Genomic DNA, 17,176 nt, shown 5'->3' on the forward strand with positions numbered 1-17,176 from the left:
AGGCCACAACAGTGAGAGGCCCACGTACCGCAAAAAAAAATAATAAAATAAAAAAAAATAAAGGGGCAGAGGGAAAGACTAAGAAGTTTAAGAAGAAGCTAAGAACTAAGAAGCTAAATGCTTCTTAACACTTGAGGTGTTATGCTTGACACCAGTCTGATGGCTAAGGATCTAGAAATGAAGGACTCAAGCTAAGAGATGGTTGAGATGGACTTGGCAATGTGGGAAGGCATATTAGTTTTCTGTTGCTATGTAACAAATTATCAAAGCTTTAGTGGCTCAAAACAACACAAGTTTATTATCTCACAGTTTGTATAGGTCAGAAGTTCAGGCACAGTTTAGATGGGTTCTGTGCTCGGGGGTCTCATGGGTCTGAAATCAAGCTGTCAGCTAGGCTGCATTCTCATCTGGTTCTTGGGGTCCTTTTCCAAGCTCATTCAGGTTGTTGGCAGAATTTAGTTACTTGTGGTTGTAGGACTGAAGTCCCCATTTTCTTGAGTGACCTGGCTGTTGATCGGGGTCATTTTCAACTCCTAGAGTCCACCCTCAGGTCCTAGCTGCATGGCCCTCTCACAACATGTTGACTTACTTCTCCAAGGCCAGCAGGGGAATCTCTCTCCAGTCTGCTGTGACCGAGTTTGCATAGCATACTCATGGGAGTGACTATGCCATCATATTCACAGGTCCTGTCCTCACTCTTGAGGGAGGAGGTTATACAGTGTATGTACACAGGGGTGGGAAGCTTGGGGACAATCTTAGAATGCTGTCTATCATAAAAGGCAAAGGCAGTTATTGCCCTAAGGCTCATAGGTCACATGGCACACTGACCAGGAAATTCACTATCTTAGAAATAGACATTGAGATGTATTATAATATATTTATATATATACATACAGACATTAGATATATACACACACACAACATGGGGAATTGGGAGAAGAAACTATAATTCCCAGTTTGTGAATATTTCTAAAAATGTGGATTCAGAGAAATGATCAGACATCTAAATTTTCAATATACTTCATAGCCCGTCCGTTGATTTACTGATATTCCAAATATTTTTAATCATTACAATTTGTAGAATATCTTTTAAGTTCACAAAGCACCTGAACATACATTATTTCATTTGGCCCTTCCCAGAACGTTGTGAGTTTCTAATAGAAACACTTAGCCTGTGAACCGTGCCTTGGCATTTACTCTTACATTTATATTAGCTCTGAACTCTCACTAACACATTGAAGTTCACATGACACCAAAACGGCCAAATGTGTAGATTACATGCTATGTTACACTTTTGTTTATTTGACCATGTGGTTCACTTTGCATAAAATATCTTGTCTTGTTCATCCAGGAAACTTCTATTCACCCCTGAAAACTTTTTTTTCAGACCATGCTTGAACAGCATTGTTCTTGAGAAATCCTTGCCTTGCTCTCGAAGGGCTGGATAGGGAGGACCTGCAGGCTGACAGGTGCAAGCGAGGCCCGATTCCACATCTGCCTCAGATATCTATTGGAAGAACATCTGGCAGCACTCAGAGGCAGTGTTCAAAAAAACATTGTTATTGAATGAACGGTCTGAGTGCTTAACTTATACTAACTCATTTAAGCCTCCTAACAACCCAACCAGGTAGTGATGGTTATTTTCCCATTTAATAGATGAGAAAACTAAGACACAGAAGGTGTAGTGCTTGAGCCAGGATTCAAACCCGAAGCACAATGTTTCATCTCCCTACAATATTGACAGTATCAGTATTTGCCCCACAGCACAGAATTAAGTGAGATAGTGCATGTCAAGCGCTCAGTGTCTGCTCTATAGTAAATTTGCAAAGCATGAGGGATATTTTTATTACTTGTGGCAAAGAAGCTCCTGCTTTCCTATTCTTTGGAACAGGAGATAGAAAAAAATAAAAAGAACATTCTCCACCCCACTCCCCCGCAAAACCCTCATCCTTGTTTAGCTGTACCATTTCTTTAAGGAAGCCAGGGCTCACTTTTTAATATTTGGAGGAGCAGAGTCCAAAGCGGGTGGAGCACAACAACAGAATTTACATTTGCAAATGAGTTCTAAATGTCAGGGAAGGAGTGATGTTCTAGATGGGCTGGGACCCAGATCCTCCTTAACTAACATATTTAAGTGTCACACCGTAGATGTTCAATAATAGTAGTTCCTCCCCATCCTTTCCTTTTTGAGCTATATTTTGTCCAAGGTATGCCTCACAGACCTTAAAAAAATTATTCATAGAAGAATTCTTGCAGGAGTACATACACTTGACTATTGTCTCTAGGAAAATTTGGTGAAAGTTTTCAGTGAAAATTCAGTTAATTTAAGCGCTAATGAGAAGAATGATCATAGTTAGAAGATTGCTTCCTTTGAGCTGTGTGACCTTGGACCAGTGACTTGACAGCTCTGTGCTTCAGTTTTGCTTTCGGGAGAATGGAAATAGCAGTGGTATGTAGATAAAGTATATGGAGGGCTTGATCTAGCTCTGGCACATAATAAATTATTCCAAAAGTATTACCCACTATCATCTCATTCAACCCTCAAAACAGCCTTGTTAACTAGGGGTTATGATTATGATTATTGTCCATATTTTATAGCTGAGTCCCCGAGACTCAGACAGCTTCTGTGTTACCCATGACACTGTGACACTTGGCAATAGTTATTGATTATCTGTCAAGTTTCTTTTTTCTTCCACTTTGCCTACACAGTGGGATGGAGTTCCATAAATGTCTTGGCAGGTTGACAGCTTATCTTGAAAAGATATTAACCACCTCTGCAAAATATTCAGACTTCAGAAAAATAAGATGATACCATAGATTCAATAGACCTTTATGTTTTTCTTTGTGGAAGTCCCTAAATGAAATTGGAATTAAGTATATGTGCAAAAGTTTTGCTTCAAGATGTTCATATAACTTGTTTATATACCCTGAACTGTGGAAACAACCTACGTGTTCAACCGTCAAGACTGGTTAGATTAATTGTGGTATATGCATACAATGAAATATTAAGCTACATCAAAAGGTAAAATGAAATCATATATTTTTCTACATGGAGAAAATGTTAGTAGAGTGTTGTATGATAAAATGAAGTATGAATCTGTTTCATAAAAGTATATATTTGCATAAATAGCAAATATATATGCAGAATATGTGCATATATATGCATATAAAAACTTCTGGAAAGGTGAGACCATAATTGTCACCTATGGCTGTCTGTTGGAATTGGAAAGTATTATGGGTAATTTGAATTTTCTATTTTCTTGTGTTTGTTTGAGTGGGAGGCTCTCTATTTTCTGATCTTTATGCAATATACAGTAAATTCTAGTTACTAAAAAAAAGGAACAGAAAAGTCTTCCAAGTCTCTATGCATGCTAACACTGGTTGAACATTTCAGGTGATTGTGAAGACAAGAACAGAATATCAGCCCGAACAGAAGAACAAAGGGAAGTTCCGGGTGCCGAAAATCGCTGAATTTACGGTCAGTGTCTTGATGGTGTAACAGAAAGACTGGGTGTGGGTCACTGAGTCTAATCAAATAACTAAAGCTCTGCCTCTTGAGGACAAGTTATCCTCTCTCCTACTCCGCAATGTTCAGACAATTTGATAATTGATAAATGTGTCTCATTTCTTCTTTTTCCTCCTGTCCCTGTCTCTCTGCCTTTCCATCACAATCTTCAGGAAATGTGATAGAAATGTACAAAGAAACTCAAATTTTAGACATTGGTTGATCGCAACAAATACAACAAAGACAAAGGGAGAGAAAAGTTGACTTCTTAGTGGTAAAAACCGAATGGTTGATTTTCTATTTATTGGTGGCCGGGTCACTAGGAGAACTGATGAATATATATCACTGTGATGAATTGCGTGAAGGAGCCATGAAGGCTGCTCTGTGAAGATGTAGGGAGGAAGCTCAGGGAAGTACCCTGGGGAAGTCACTTAGATGGCTAAGGAGAGCACAGCTTGTGCAAAGGCCCTGAGGCTGGAGGGAAGTTGAACCCAACATTGAATAGGAATAAGGGCAGTGAAGCTCAGCTCTAGGAGGGGTGTGGGGACCAGACAGAGATGAGGTATGAAAAGTGGGCAGAGAGAAGACAGTCCCAGGCATCGCAGGCTGTATGGAGGAATTATTATTTTAGGCTAGAAGCATGAAAGAAACCCCAAAGGACTTCAAGAAGAGGAAGGATATGATTAAACTGGGTTTTTGGAAAAAGCATGCTGGCTTTTACATGAGTAATAGAAGGAGGGTGGGGAGACTCCTGGGTTACTGCAAGTAAAAAAAACAATAGTGGCTTAACAAAGGAAGGTGAGTGGAGAGAGGCCTAAAAGATACTTAGGAGGCAATATCAGCCATGGAGGCAGTAGAATAAGTGGTTCTGTGGATGGATACTGAAGCAGTCTGGCTGGGTTTGAGCCCTGTTTCCACCTCATACCAGCCATGGGGCCACAGCTAGTCAATAAACCTCATTTATCAAATGGCGATAATAGAAGGTTACTGTGAGAATGAAATATAGGATACATGCAAAGCACTTGGATCTATACATGATAAGTGCATGATTAATAGTAACTATTTTGTATTATCTGTGGCTGGCTGAGGGTTTTGGAAGAGAAAACAGCCATTGGTTGGTTGTCTGTATGTATTTGTATAATACATACTTGGTTGGAGTATGTATTATACATGGATAAACATATTGGTCCATTTCTGTCCTTATCTTTCTCCCTGCTACGTGTGTCAGAGCAGCTGGGTGTGTGAGCCTGGGAGGGAATATGGCACCTCGGTGTACATCCCCCCCAGAATGTGGGACTTCCCTGGATGTTCACCCCCTCTTTGAGGGCAAGAATTGCTTTTATTTTTGGCTGTAGCTTTAGTGTCTGGCACACAGCATGGGCCCAGTGAATGCTGACCTGGCCTGAACTGCATGCAGGTATCTGCAAGAACCAGCAGGTAGTTGTGAGGGGAGGGTGGGAGTATCTTGGTGCATAATGTATGGGCATCAGGCCAGGGAGTAAAGCTGACCTGTCCTCCTGGCAGCAGAGATCATCAGAAGTATGCCCAGATTCATGCACAAAAATGTTTATTGCAGTGTTATTTGTAAAATCGAAGCGTTGGAAAGAAACAATGCTAGATTTTCAGCTGCTTTCTCATGACTCCATATGTAAGACCACATGCATAGGATGGACTGTTTCAACAGTTTCTTAGGAATCACTTTTGGTGGGAGAGTATTTAGTTTACTCTGAATTATGGGCTTACAAGATATTTTCATCTTTCTTTTACTTTCTCAATTTTACACGAGCATGAATTGTTACAATAATCAGAAAAAAATGAGAATATTTTAAAAATTTGCTCTTTTTACCAAATAGAGTGTTACAGTTTTTGATGGAATTATTCCTTATTTAGCAATCATTTAAAATGATGGTTCTGAAAACATGCAATAATTTGGGCAAATACTTCATAGAGGAAGCTGAGTGAAAAAAGCAGAGATTAAAATTGTATGTTTTCTATGGTTGGAAGTGTGAAAAAAACCACAAGTATACAGAGGAAAAAGGATATGGAAAGAAATGTCTCAAAATGTCGTTTGTGGCTGTGTTATCAGCCGTGGTGTTGGACCATGTTGTCATTGGTTTTTTTTTTTTTCCTCTTTGTTGGCAACTTTTGGTGATGTGGCAATTTTACCATATTTGATGCCCACGAGTCCCTGAGAAGCTGATATGATCCCCTGTTTTTTCAAGGGGAACTATGGCTCAGAGCAGTGATGTGACCTGCTCACCCACTAGCAAGTGGCAGGGCCAGTGCTGAGAGCCGGCCCCGCCGCCTTTGTGTTCATCTGTGCCGCCTGCTGTAGGTAACTATGGGTTAGAACAGACGCGAGTCAGCCAAGAGAAAACGAGTGGCTTGTCAGGGTCCAGGGCCTGAGGAAGCGCCCCACGAAGCTTGACTCATTTGGCCCTGGGGGTTGGGAAGAAAGGGCGTTGGGGTTTGGGGGCAGCCCTTTGTCAGCACTGACTGTCAGGTGTGGGCGGAGGGCCCTGCGGCTTGGAACAAAATGGGAGGAATGGAGCAAAATTATTTGCTTTTGTAGAGCTGTGAGCATTTATTAGCCTGGCTTTTCACTTCCTTAAAGACAGCTCCCCCTGGGCCGCGTGGAGGATGCATCTGCTGGGGTGAAGGTGGATGCAGCACCCTAAGGGGGGAGGTTGTTCTGCTGGCGATTAAGAAGAGTCTGAGGCGGGAATAAAGACCCAGACCTACTGGAGAATGGACTTGAGGACGTGGGTGGGGAAGGGTACGCTGGGACAAAGTGAGAGAGTGGCATGGACATATATACACTACCAAACGTAAAATAGATCGCTAGTGGGAAGCAGCCGCATAGCACAGGGAGATCAGCTCGGTGCTTTGTGACCACCTAGAGGGGTGGGATAGGGAGGGTGGGAGGGAGACTCAAGAGGGAGGAGATAATGGGGATATATGTATACGTATAGCTGATTCATTTTGCTGCACACCTGAAACGAACACAACATTGTAAATCAACTGTAATCCAACAAAAAAGTATTTTAAATGTCAATATCATGAAAAATAAAGAAATGCAAAAGAAACACTCCACTTTAAAGGTGAATGAAGAGACATGAAAACTAAATACAATGTACACTCCTGAACTGAGGTGGCTGATGGAGGGAGCCAGGGCTTTAAAAGACATCATTGGGTAATTGACAAAATTGAATAATATTAATTATATAAATAATACTAAATAAATGTTAACTTTGTTGAATTTTTTAAAAATGGCATAGTCATAAAACACTCAATAGCGTTAATAATTAATGAACCACAGTTTCTACACATGAACGTGGATGCCTCTCAAAATTATGAGAATGAAAGAAGGAGGTCACAGAAAAATACACACAGTGTATTTACATGAAATTTAAAATCAGACAAAACTAAATAATATTTTGCTTAGGAATATATGCATATGTGGTAAAACAACAAAGAAAAGGAAAGAAATGATTAGCACAAAATTCAGGGTAATAGTTTCCTGGAGTGTAGGGAGTGAGGGTTGGTAGGTGAGTACAATGGGAGAAGAATCCAGGGAGCTTTGAAGCTACTGGAAATGTTCTATTTCTTAAGCTGAGTTATTATTCTTTGCATGAAGGTATATATCATCCTTAATTGTCTCTTTATATAATACATTTAATAGTACATTTTTTAATAAAATAATTTTTTATTTTATTTATTTTTAAAATTTTTATTTATTGGTGCTTTGTGACCACCTAGAGGGGTGGGATAGGGAGGGTGGGAGGGAGACTCAAGAGGGAGGAGATAATGGGGATATATGTATACGTATAGCTGATTCATTTTGCTGCACACCTGAAACTAACACAACATTGTAAATCAACTGTAATCCAACAAAAAAGTATTTTAAATGTCAATATCATGAAAAATAAAGAAATGCAAAAGAAACACTCCACTTTAAAGGTGAATGAAGAGACATGAAAACTAAATACAATGTACACTCCTGAACTGAGGTGGCTGATGGAGGGAGCCAGGGCTTTAAAAGACATCATTGGATAATTGACAAAATTGAATAATATTAATTATATAAATAATACTAAATAAATGTTAACTTTGTTGAATTTTTTTTAAATGGCATAGTCATAAAACACTCAATAGCGTTAATAATTAATGAACCACAGTTTCTACACATGAACGTGGATGCCTCTCAAAATTATGAGAATGAAAGAAGGAGGTCACAGAAAAATACACACAGTGTATTTATATGAAATTTAAAATCAGACAGAACTAAACAATATTTTGTTTAGGAATATATGCATATGTGGTAAAACAACAAGAAAAGAAAAGAAATGATTAGCACAAAATTCAGGGTAATAGTTTCCTGGAGTGTAGGGCGTGAGGGTTGGTAGGTGAGTACAATGGGAGAAGAATCCAGGGAGCTTTGAAGCTACTGGAAATGTTCTATTTCTTAAGCTGAGTTATTATTCTTTGCATGAAGGTATATATCATCCTTAATTGTCTCTTTATATAATACATTTAATAGTACATTTTTTAATAAAATAATTTTTTATTTTATTTATTTTTAAAATTTTTATTTATTTATTTATTTATTTATTTATGGCTGTGTTGGAAGGGGAAGGGTAAGCTGTGACGAAGTGAGAGAGTGGCATGGACATATATACACTACCAAACGTAAAATAGATAGTTAGTGGGAAGCAGCCGCATAGCACAGGGAGATCAGCTCGGTGCTCTGTGACCTCCTAGAGGGGTGGGATAGGGAGGGTGGGAGGGAGGGAGACGCAAGAGGGAAGACATATGGGGACATATGTATACGTATAACTGATTCACTTTGTGAATGAGAGGAGAGAGCAGGGAGGGAGAGACGAACTGAGAAAGATTGAAAGAATCGCCTGGAACTTTTTTTAACATGAAGGCTCTTGCAGTCATTGCCAAGGGCCACACACTTGAGAGACCGTTCATCAGGCTTCTTTGAGAAGATGGGAGCATGCAGAGAGAAGCCCCTCCTTCTTTCTTAGTCCTGGGAGCAGGAGGTTCTTCTAAAGCTGATTATGCTATCGAAGGAGCTGGTGCATCCGGCCATGCCATCAGACCTGATTGTCCCCAGGCTCCCCTGTGAGAAGGAACTGAGTCTTGAGTTTGGAGGCTGTTTGTGCCAAGCTGATGAGAGGTATTCTAGGGAACACCTGCACTTTGGGGCTAGATTCACCTGGCAACTTGAGTCACACCCCTGTCACCTCTTAGCTTCATGACCTTGGGAAAGTCCCTTCACCTCTCTGAGCTCCTGATTCCTCATCAGTAAACCGGGACACAATAGCACAAAGTGTAAGGCTAGTTCTCAATGAATGATCATTTTATTCTCTTCCTGTTCAGATCCCTTTGCTTCATCCTGGGTTCTTAGCTTGCTACCTCATTAGCTGAATTTTGTGTGTTGGTTGAGACAGACCTGGTCCTCCCTTTCCTGGCTTTTTCTCCCTGGGAATATGTGGCGGGGAAAACCTGGAGGAACTGTTCTAAGTGTAGCCAGTTCAATGGCAGGATCCATGGGTGGCCTCTGGCTCTCTACAGTGACCTAGGGAGCTATCTCTTTGCCTCCTGGGGAGTGTAGGCAATGTTTTTTGGTAAACTACTTCTCAACACATCCATTATAAAATGAATAATCCTAGTACCTGTTAAAAATGCCTTTACATCCACTTTTTAGGCTAACAACAACCTTGTGTACTTGTGACTGTTATTATTATCCCCCTTTTATGGACGAGGAAACTGATGCTCAAAGAAGTCAATTGTCTGACAAGGTCATGCAGCGAGGACATGCCAGGACAAAATAAGAACCCAGCCCTATGGCTCCATATCCCACTCTCTGTGCTACACCTGATGCCACCCTGCCATTGTCCTTGCCAAACTGTGGCCTGAGTGACTTCTTCCCTTCCTACCCTTTCTCCCTTTTCTTCTTTGTCTTTATCAAATTTGGTCTGGGCTGGGCTGGATGCCTGTTGCTGGGAGACACACAGATATGCAAGACAAAATCCTTGCTCTGGAGGAGCTTGCAAAGGTGTGGATTAGACAAGAGTGTTCTGGCCAATTTCTTGGAATACTGTCCCTGCATGGTCACCTCCTCTGGGATGCCTCCCTTGATCCTCTGAGCTGGGTTTGGTGCCTCCTCTGGGCTCTGCAGATCGTATGGGGTTCTTGAATGCTGCTGTACTGTAACTGGCTACTCCGGCATCTTCAGCCCCCTCCAGCCTCTGGTCCCTGGAGGGTAGGGTCACACTGGCCTACTCATGTGTTCCTAGTTCCCAGAAGAGGGCCTGGCATAGAGTGGGTGTCACGTGGGCTGCAACTTGAGCCCCAGACTTTTGGGACCGCCTCAGTATTCATCCCCGATAACATGTTGAGTCTGGGTTCAGGAAATCTGACTCTGGTGGCTATGGCCTGGGTAAGCTCAGATTAGAGGGTGTCGGGGCGCATGGGGAAGGATCCTGGGGATGCCTGCAGACCAGACCCTGAGCACAGTCAGTGGGGAGAATCCGGAATGGGAAGCATGCATTAGTGTAAAGGGACCAGAACCCACCATTCCTGTCAAGCAAATGGACGCATTAAAATAAAGCTGGCGGGGGAGAGCTAGAAGTGAGAGGTTAGCAATTTTTAAGGAGCTGGTGTCTGTGGGCTATTATTAAAAACAAGTAACAACAACAAACCAACAAAACAAAAATAAACAAAAATCCAGTTGAAGCTTCAGGCCTAATATTATGGGGTGTTGATTTTTCACTGTTCCATCCATTCACTGATCCACTCAACTTTTTGGGCTTGAGCTCCTGACCTGACCTGTGATTGGCACTTTATGTAAGGTATCCCACTGAATGATCCCAGCAAACTGGGCTGGCGAGACTGTCACCCCACTTGCAGGTGAGGCAAACAGGCTCAGAGAGGCTGGGAATTTTCCCAAGTTCCACGCCCAGGAGGCTGTGGAGCTGGGATGTACTTGCAGGTCTTAAGCAGGGGGCTGTGGCCGGGTGTAAGAGGTTAGGGAAGCTGCCGCCAGTGGAAGGGAGCCTGACTCCCCAATGAATAGCTCCCGGGAGGTGGGGGGATGCTGCTGGGCCAGTCTACCTGTCAGGTTTTTCTTTCCTTCTCTTCCTCTTCCACCCAGCTGGGGGATGGGGGTGTCTGTTTGCACTCTGCCTCAGGCCTCAACTCTGCTCACGTTCCTTCTAACTCCAACATGGGAGAGACGTGGCAAAACACCAGAATCAGCCTCCCTGGAGGGGTGTGGGGAGGTGGCCACATCTAACAGCCGGCAGAGTCCAGGCCCCTCTCCCCCCTGAGAGTCTCTGGTAACTGTGCTTTCTTCTCTGGTCTCTGTCCTCGCCCATCATCTCCTGGCCCATCCTCCTTCTGGGTCCCTTTGCCTCCTTTCTGAGCCCCCTCCTGCCCATTCATCTCACCTCCCCAAAGGAGGGCTCTTTCTAATGTGCATATCCTGCAAGTACACTGCCATCCTTCTAACCCTGCCATAGCTTCCATTGCTCACCTGCCTTCTCCCTGACCCGCTCGAAGCCCTGGTCCTTCCCTCATGACACCATACTTCATATGCCTCCCTGTCTTTGTTCGTGCTGTCCCTTCCCACTGGAATGCTTTCCCCACCTCCATCATTGGTCAAACTCCCTATTCAACCCTCAGCACCCAGCTCAAATGGCTCTGGCCTGTGAGGGCTGGCCTGCCAGCCCTTGCGCAGTCTGTCCTTTCTCCTCGGGATTCCTGCACCTGCTATATAACCCTCCAGTTATACAGTGTTGGCCTCAACATTACCTGCTGTGTCTCCCGCTGACTTGAGGCTGGGCTGGTGTCTTCTGTATCTTTGCTCCCCAAGAACCTAGCCAGTGCCGACCCACACTAGGCACCAAATGATGTCTTTAATAACTAAATAAACAGGTTAATGAGCAAACAAAAATATCTGCCTGATGGAAAACTACACATTGATAAATACCAGAGCTCTGGCTGCCTCACTTTCAATATCTTTATTTAAAATCGGGGCTCTATCTTTGTTTCTAAGCTTCTTGCCGATGACACATTCTCATAAATGTCCTCTTCCTGATGTCACATTCCCTGGGAGGTGAGACCTCATTTATAGCTTTGCCATTTGCTTCTACCAATTTTTCATCAAAACCCCAGGGGCTGCCTTCCATTGGTGGGATTCTAATATTTGCTGACAGCAGCAAATGGAATAAGCGATTTTACTTTATTATCTGTTGTCTTGGTTTTTATTGCCCTCTTTTTTTAATTTTTTAACTTTTGAGGAACGTTTAAGGTAAGTTATTAAAAACACTGCCTGCTGGCTTAGGAGCAGAGTCATCATCTGAAAAGGAAAGAATTTACATGTGAGTTCTTGGTGGAGAAAATCTGCAAGAGTATTTGATGTTTATTATTGCACTTCTGGCTAGGGTTTTATCAAAAATCAAAATAAAGATGTAGGCCTATGTTTATGGCTGGGTGCTTTCTCCTGGCCTCATGGAATTGTACTATTAGAGTGACCTTCAAAAACATATATTATTGAGAACTGAAACGCAAATGTGTCTTAATTTTTTTAACAAAACATTTCCCTGGGAGAGAAAACACCCGTGGTGCTATCTCAGGAGGAATGTGCTCAGGGTTTGGGTGGGGGACTGGGAGATTCAATGACCACTCCACAGCCTAATGACTGGGCTGCTTTTATTGCCAGGATCTCATTCTCATTGACTCAAACATTGGCAAATAAATGCAGTAATAAGGCAAGTCACTTGTTAATAAGTTTAGTGTAGATTACTTCTAGAGTTTAGTGAATATTCTTATTTCCTATGGGACTCCTGTAGGAGTTGGCTGATTAAAAGTTTACACACTGCTTGCTAAACTGTTGGAAGTTTGTAACCAACCATGGTGGGAGTATTTACACCATGGAAAGGAGCAAACTCTGTAAATCATGCATCACCCCCCTTTCCCAGCCCAGGACGGTTTACCAGCACACTTGTGTGAAGGGTAGTATTGAAAAGGGGAAATACATGGGCTTGGGGGTTTGACACTGTGGGTGTGTACAAACTAAAGCAAGTCATTTCATCTCTCTGAACCTGTGTTTCCCAATCTGTAAAATGGGATAATGCTGTCTACATCATAGGCCTGGCCTGAGGACAAAATGAGATAACATAAGCCCCGTGGTAGCTTGATCAATGTGAGCTGCCTCTTGTCGTTACATGATAGTTTCATTGCCGGGGTGTTGATCATCTGGCTAGATGGAATGCTTCCACCCAGGGTGGGTCTCAGTGGGAAGGCACGCCTGGCTCCATCTCACACCTGGCCCTCTGTCTCAACTGACATTGCCCTGCCTCAGTTGCTCCTCTTCGCCCACCATTCCTGCCGGGCCAGCTTTTGACTTTCCAGCTTCATCCCATCTTCCCCTTTCTATCTGTTATGAAGTCAGAACGATCATCGGATCCTGCTTGAGAAATCTTTGATGGCTCCCCACTCCGACAGGCAATGATGTGAGGTTTCTGCGTGATATTGCAGGCTCTTGCGAAGGTGGTCCTTGCTGGTAGTACCTCCACCACTCCTGTGTCCTCCGTGCTCCAGGCCTCTCATGGCTCTGTAAAACCACCATGCCCTTTCACCCCTCCAGGTCTTTGCCCGTGCAGTTTCCTCTGGCTCTATTGCCAGCCCACGTTTTCTGCCTTGTGGACCAGCTCACCTCCTCCAGAAACCTGTCCTTGATTCCCCAAGTCAATTTCTCATCTGGAGAATGTCCCAGCCTTTGCCTGCACCCACCACTGCTCTGAGATGCCACATTGGCTTCAACTAGAGTTCTCCTGCTACCTGGCTGGATTGCTGAAAGTAGTACAGAAGGTAGGGCTTCATAAAGGTTTCTCACATCCCATGTTGGGGTAATGAAAGGAAGATGCTTGTGGAAAGTAAAACAAGATTTAAAAAATTATTATTTGTAAGTAATTAATAACCAAAACTTCCATTTCACTGAGCTCCTATTATGTGCTGGGTAGTTTGCTAGTCATTTTCTATTTTATCTTTAACTCTTGAAGTAGGCGTTATTTTTGATAGCCAGATGAGGAGACCAAGGGTCAGAGAGTTTAATTGAGGTATTCAAGGTCATGCAGCCAATAAGTGGTAAGAGTCAGGCTTTTCTGGACCAGAGGGGTAGGTATGTCTATGGTATGTATATGAGAGTATGTGTGTATGTGTGTGTTCTTTTGTCTCTATCAGCTTCCAAATCAGGAAACCCTGTACATATGGGTAATTGGCTAACTTAAACTAAACTGAAAAGTGGTTGCTAGAATACTAAAATTTTGCTGCCTATCTCTGTTACTTGCCAAGCATTAGGCCAATTTTGCTTTGGCTCTCTTCTCTTTTCTCTTTAAATATACTGTTTGGCCACGTCCTAAATGCATTGATCCAAAAGAGAAGAGAGAAGCAAACATTTCCCAAGGAAGACATACCATTTTCCTCATGGCTTGTCAAGTGGCTTGTCTCACGGTCCCCTCACACAGTGGGAGGATTAATCTCCTCACTGTCTTGCTCTCTGGGTCTCTGCTGCTGCAATGTGTGATTATTTTAAACGGGATTAAAAAAAAATCGATGATGCTTAAGCTCCTGGAACTGTCAGAGGAAGACAGGTCCTAACAAAGTGACTGTGTGGCTTTTCGTGTCACCACCATGTTCTATAATTATAAGAAAACTAGTCGTCATAGCAACTGCCACATGGGTCTGGCTTCCTCCTGGAGATGCTGGCAAGCTCCTCGGCTCTGTGATCCAAGCAGTTGCAGGCGGATTTGGGTCTCAGAGGGGATTCAGCTCTCACTTGGGCGATAATCATGAACGCACTCTAAGACTCCACAACCCGAACTCAGTTTTACCATGCAATCTGACAGACCTGGGTTTGAATGCTGGTTCTAGAACTCAGTGGCTACGTGGGCAAGTCATCTCACATGCATGAGCCTCAGTTTCCTCTTTAGTAACATGGGTATGCCAACGCCCACTTCGGAGGGTTGTTGTAATGACTGTGTTTAGGATGCACCTGGCAGAGTGCCTGGCACACAGGCGCTCTGATATATACTAGACGTCTTCCCATTCACCTCTTCACTGTGAACAAATGAAAGAAGAAAGTGCTAAATGAGAGAAGGATGGATGTTTTCATACTCTTTTATTATTATTATCATCATCATTATTGTTATTAATTTTGGTAGCATTTGTAGCTAGAAAAAACAAGTTAGTAAATCGAAATTCTAGGCTGAGTCATGTATATCAGGGAGAGAACGAGAGAGATGAAAAGAGAGAAGAGAGAGAGAAAAAATAAATGAATATTCAGCTAGATGAAACTGATTTATTTTTTTCCTTACCTTTTAAAAAAATTTTTATTTTGCATTGGAGCTGAGTTGATTAACAATGTTGTGTTAGTTTCTGGTGTATAGCAAAGTGATTCAGTTACATATATACATGTATTTATTCTTTTTCAAATTCTTTTCCCATTTAGGTTATTACAGAATATTAAGCAGAGTTCCCTGTGCTATACAGTAGGTCCTTATTAGTTATCCTTTTTAAATATAGCAGTGTGTACATGCCAATCCCACACTCCCAAACTATAGCGCCCCCCCCAACCCTTCCCCGGGTAACCATAAGTTTGTTCTCTAAGTCTGTGAGTCTGTTTCTGTTTTGTAAATAAGTTCATTCGCATCATTTTTTGTTTTTAGATTCTGCATATAAGTGATATCGTATGATATTTGTCTTTCTCCGTCTGACTTACTTCACTTAATATGATAATCTCCAGGTCCATCCATGAGCAACTGATTTGATTTAAAATTCCTCCAACTTTTTTTTTTTTTTGGAAAATTGCATTTCTCTGAAGCTAAGAAAAAGACATCTGATCTCGGGACTTCCTGGCGGTCCAGTGGTTAAGACTCCGTGCTCCCAATGCAGGGGGGGAGCAAAAGACTGAAAGCTAAAACAATAGGGGATTGATTGAGAAAGATTGTGAAAATGCTCAGACAGATAGCTGTCTTTTCTGTGCTTTCTTTTCTGTGCTGTCAATCCCCGGTCGGGGGAGCTAGGATCCCGCATGCTGCACGGCGTGGCCAAAAAATAAATTAATTAAAATAAACAGTTAAACTGGAGAAAAAGTTCAAAAAAAGCAAAAAAGAAATATATCTGATCTCTAAAAAAAAAATTCTAAAATGAGTAAGGAAACCTGGTTTCTGGTCTCAGTCTCAGAGCTTCAGTTTTCTCATCTGTAAAATGAGGAAGTTGGGTGGGACAGTCCCCAAGGGCTCTTCTGTCTGAGATGTTCTAAGACAGTGGTTCTCAATCAGGGATGATTTTCTTCCCCAGGGGACATTTGGCAATGTCCGGAGACATTTATTTGTCACCATGCTGTGTGTGTGTTTGTATGTATATGTGGTACTGGTATCTAGTGGGTCAAGGTCAAGGATGCTGTGAAATATCCTATGATGCACAGGACAACCCTCCACAGTGAAGAATTATCCTACCTAAAATATCAATAGTGCCAAGGCTGAGAAAACCTTGGCCTAGGATTTATCGCCATATTTATTTGTCTGAGAATAGGAATTACATCCCACCACATGTCAGAGTTGTTGAGTATTCAGTTTCTTATCTTAGCCATCTCCTGGAAATTTGAAGCCCTAGAAAAATTAGTAAAAAGACAAAAGACCTCTCAAGGGCCTAAGGGACTTATTAAAATATGAGATGGTCACTGGAGGTGGGAAAAATTAATTCCTTTGAATTTTCTTTCCCCTTGGTACTGCATAACTCTTAATGGATCAAAGGTGATTGTTCATGGGCAAAGTCAAATGTACAAAATGCAATTTAAAATCCATAAACGGTTTTATTATTTTTCTATATAGGATAAAAATATTTCAATTGCATCCCTCATTTTCCAGCTTGTCTTTGATTTTGACATTCCAAGTCATAGCCAGACAGACGTCTCTTCTGAGAGTCATGTGTGATCCGTTCTCTCTCCTGCTTAAAGCCATTCTGGGGCTTCCCTGGCCTTCAGGGTGAAATCTGAACTCCTTAGTCTATTGTCCCTGGTCCTCAGAACCTCTTTCTCCTCTCTTCAACCTCCTCTCCTTTCTGACTTCACACCCCTCCCACCAACCAAAATTACTCGTGGAATCCTGGGCATACTCTGCCCTATCCTTCCTCCACTCCTCCAAATAGCTGTTTCCTCTGCCCTGAGTGCTTTTATCTCCCCCATGGTCTAGCGGGCACCTTTTCGTCTCATAGACTGGCTCACACATCATCTTCTGGGGGAAGCCTGTTCTAATAGCCCCTCCTCTCTTCCCCACTGTCAGATGTGGAACTGACCCTTTCTTCCTCTGGGACCTTACTCACTGGGGAGTTTGTCAACTTGACCTCCTCTGTGCAGTTATTTCCTTACATATGTTTTCCCATGGCCCTAAGAAAGCCTGGACTCTTGAGGACAGACACCACCTTTGATTCACTTCTAAATCCTCTACTATGACTATTGACCCTGGGACCTTGGTGGTCAGTAACTTTTTAAATAAGAGTAAGAATTGGATGAAGGTAGTCAAAGGAATAAAATTCCATTTATAAAAAGATAAACAGGGCTTCCCTGGTGGCGCAGTGGTTGCGCGTCCGCCTGCC

At 42.4% G+C, this 17,176-nt stretch overlaps 1 protein-coding gene across 1 annotated transcript in view; it reads left to right on the top strand.

Annotated features, from left to right (window-relative positions):
* Positions 1 to 17,176, top strand: part of NSG2 (neuronal vesicle trafficking associated 2) — a 61,355-nt gene that overhangs the window by 13,007 nt on the left and 31,172 nt on the right. The window contains exon 3 of the mRNA XM_007107842.2: positions 3,395 to 3,478. Within this exon, the coding sequence (XP_007107904.1) occupies positions 3,395 to 3,478 (84 nt within the window). The remainder of the gene's footprint in view (positions 1 to 3,394; positions 3,479 to 17,176) is intronic.

Source organism: Physeter macrocephalus, chromosome 2 (assembly GCF_002837175.3).
Source record: "Physeter macrocephalus isolate SW-GA chromosome 2, ASM283717v5, whole genome shotgun sequence".
Lineage (NCBI taxonomy): Eukaryota > Metazoa > Chordata > Mammalia > Artiodactyla > Physeteridae > Physeter > Physeter macrocephalus.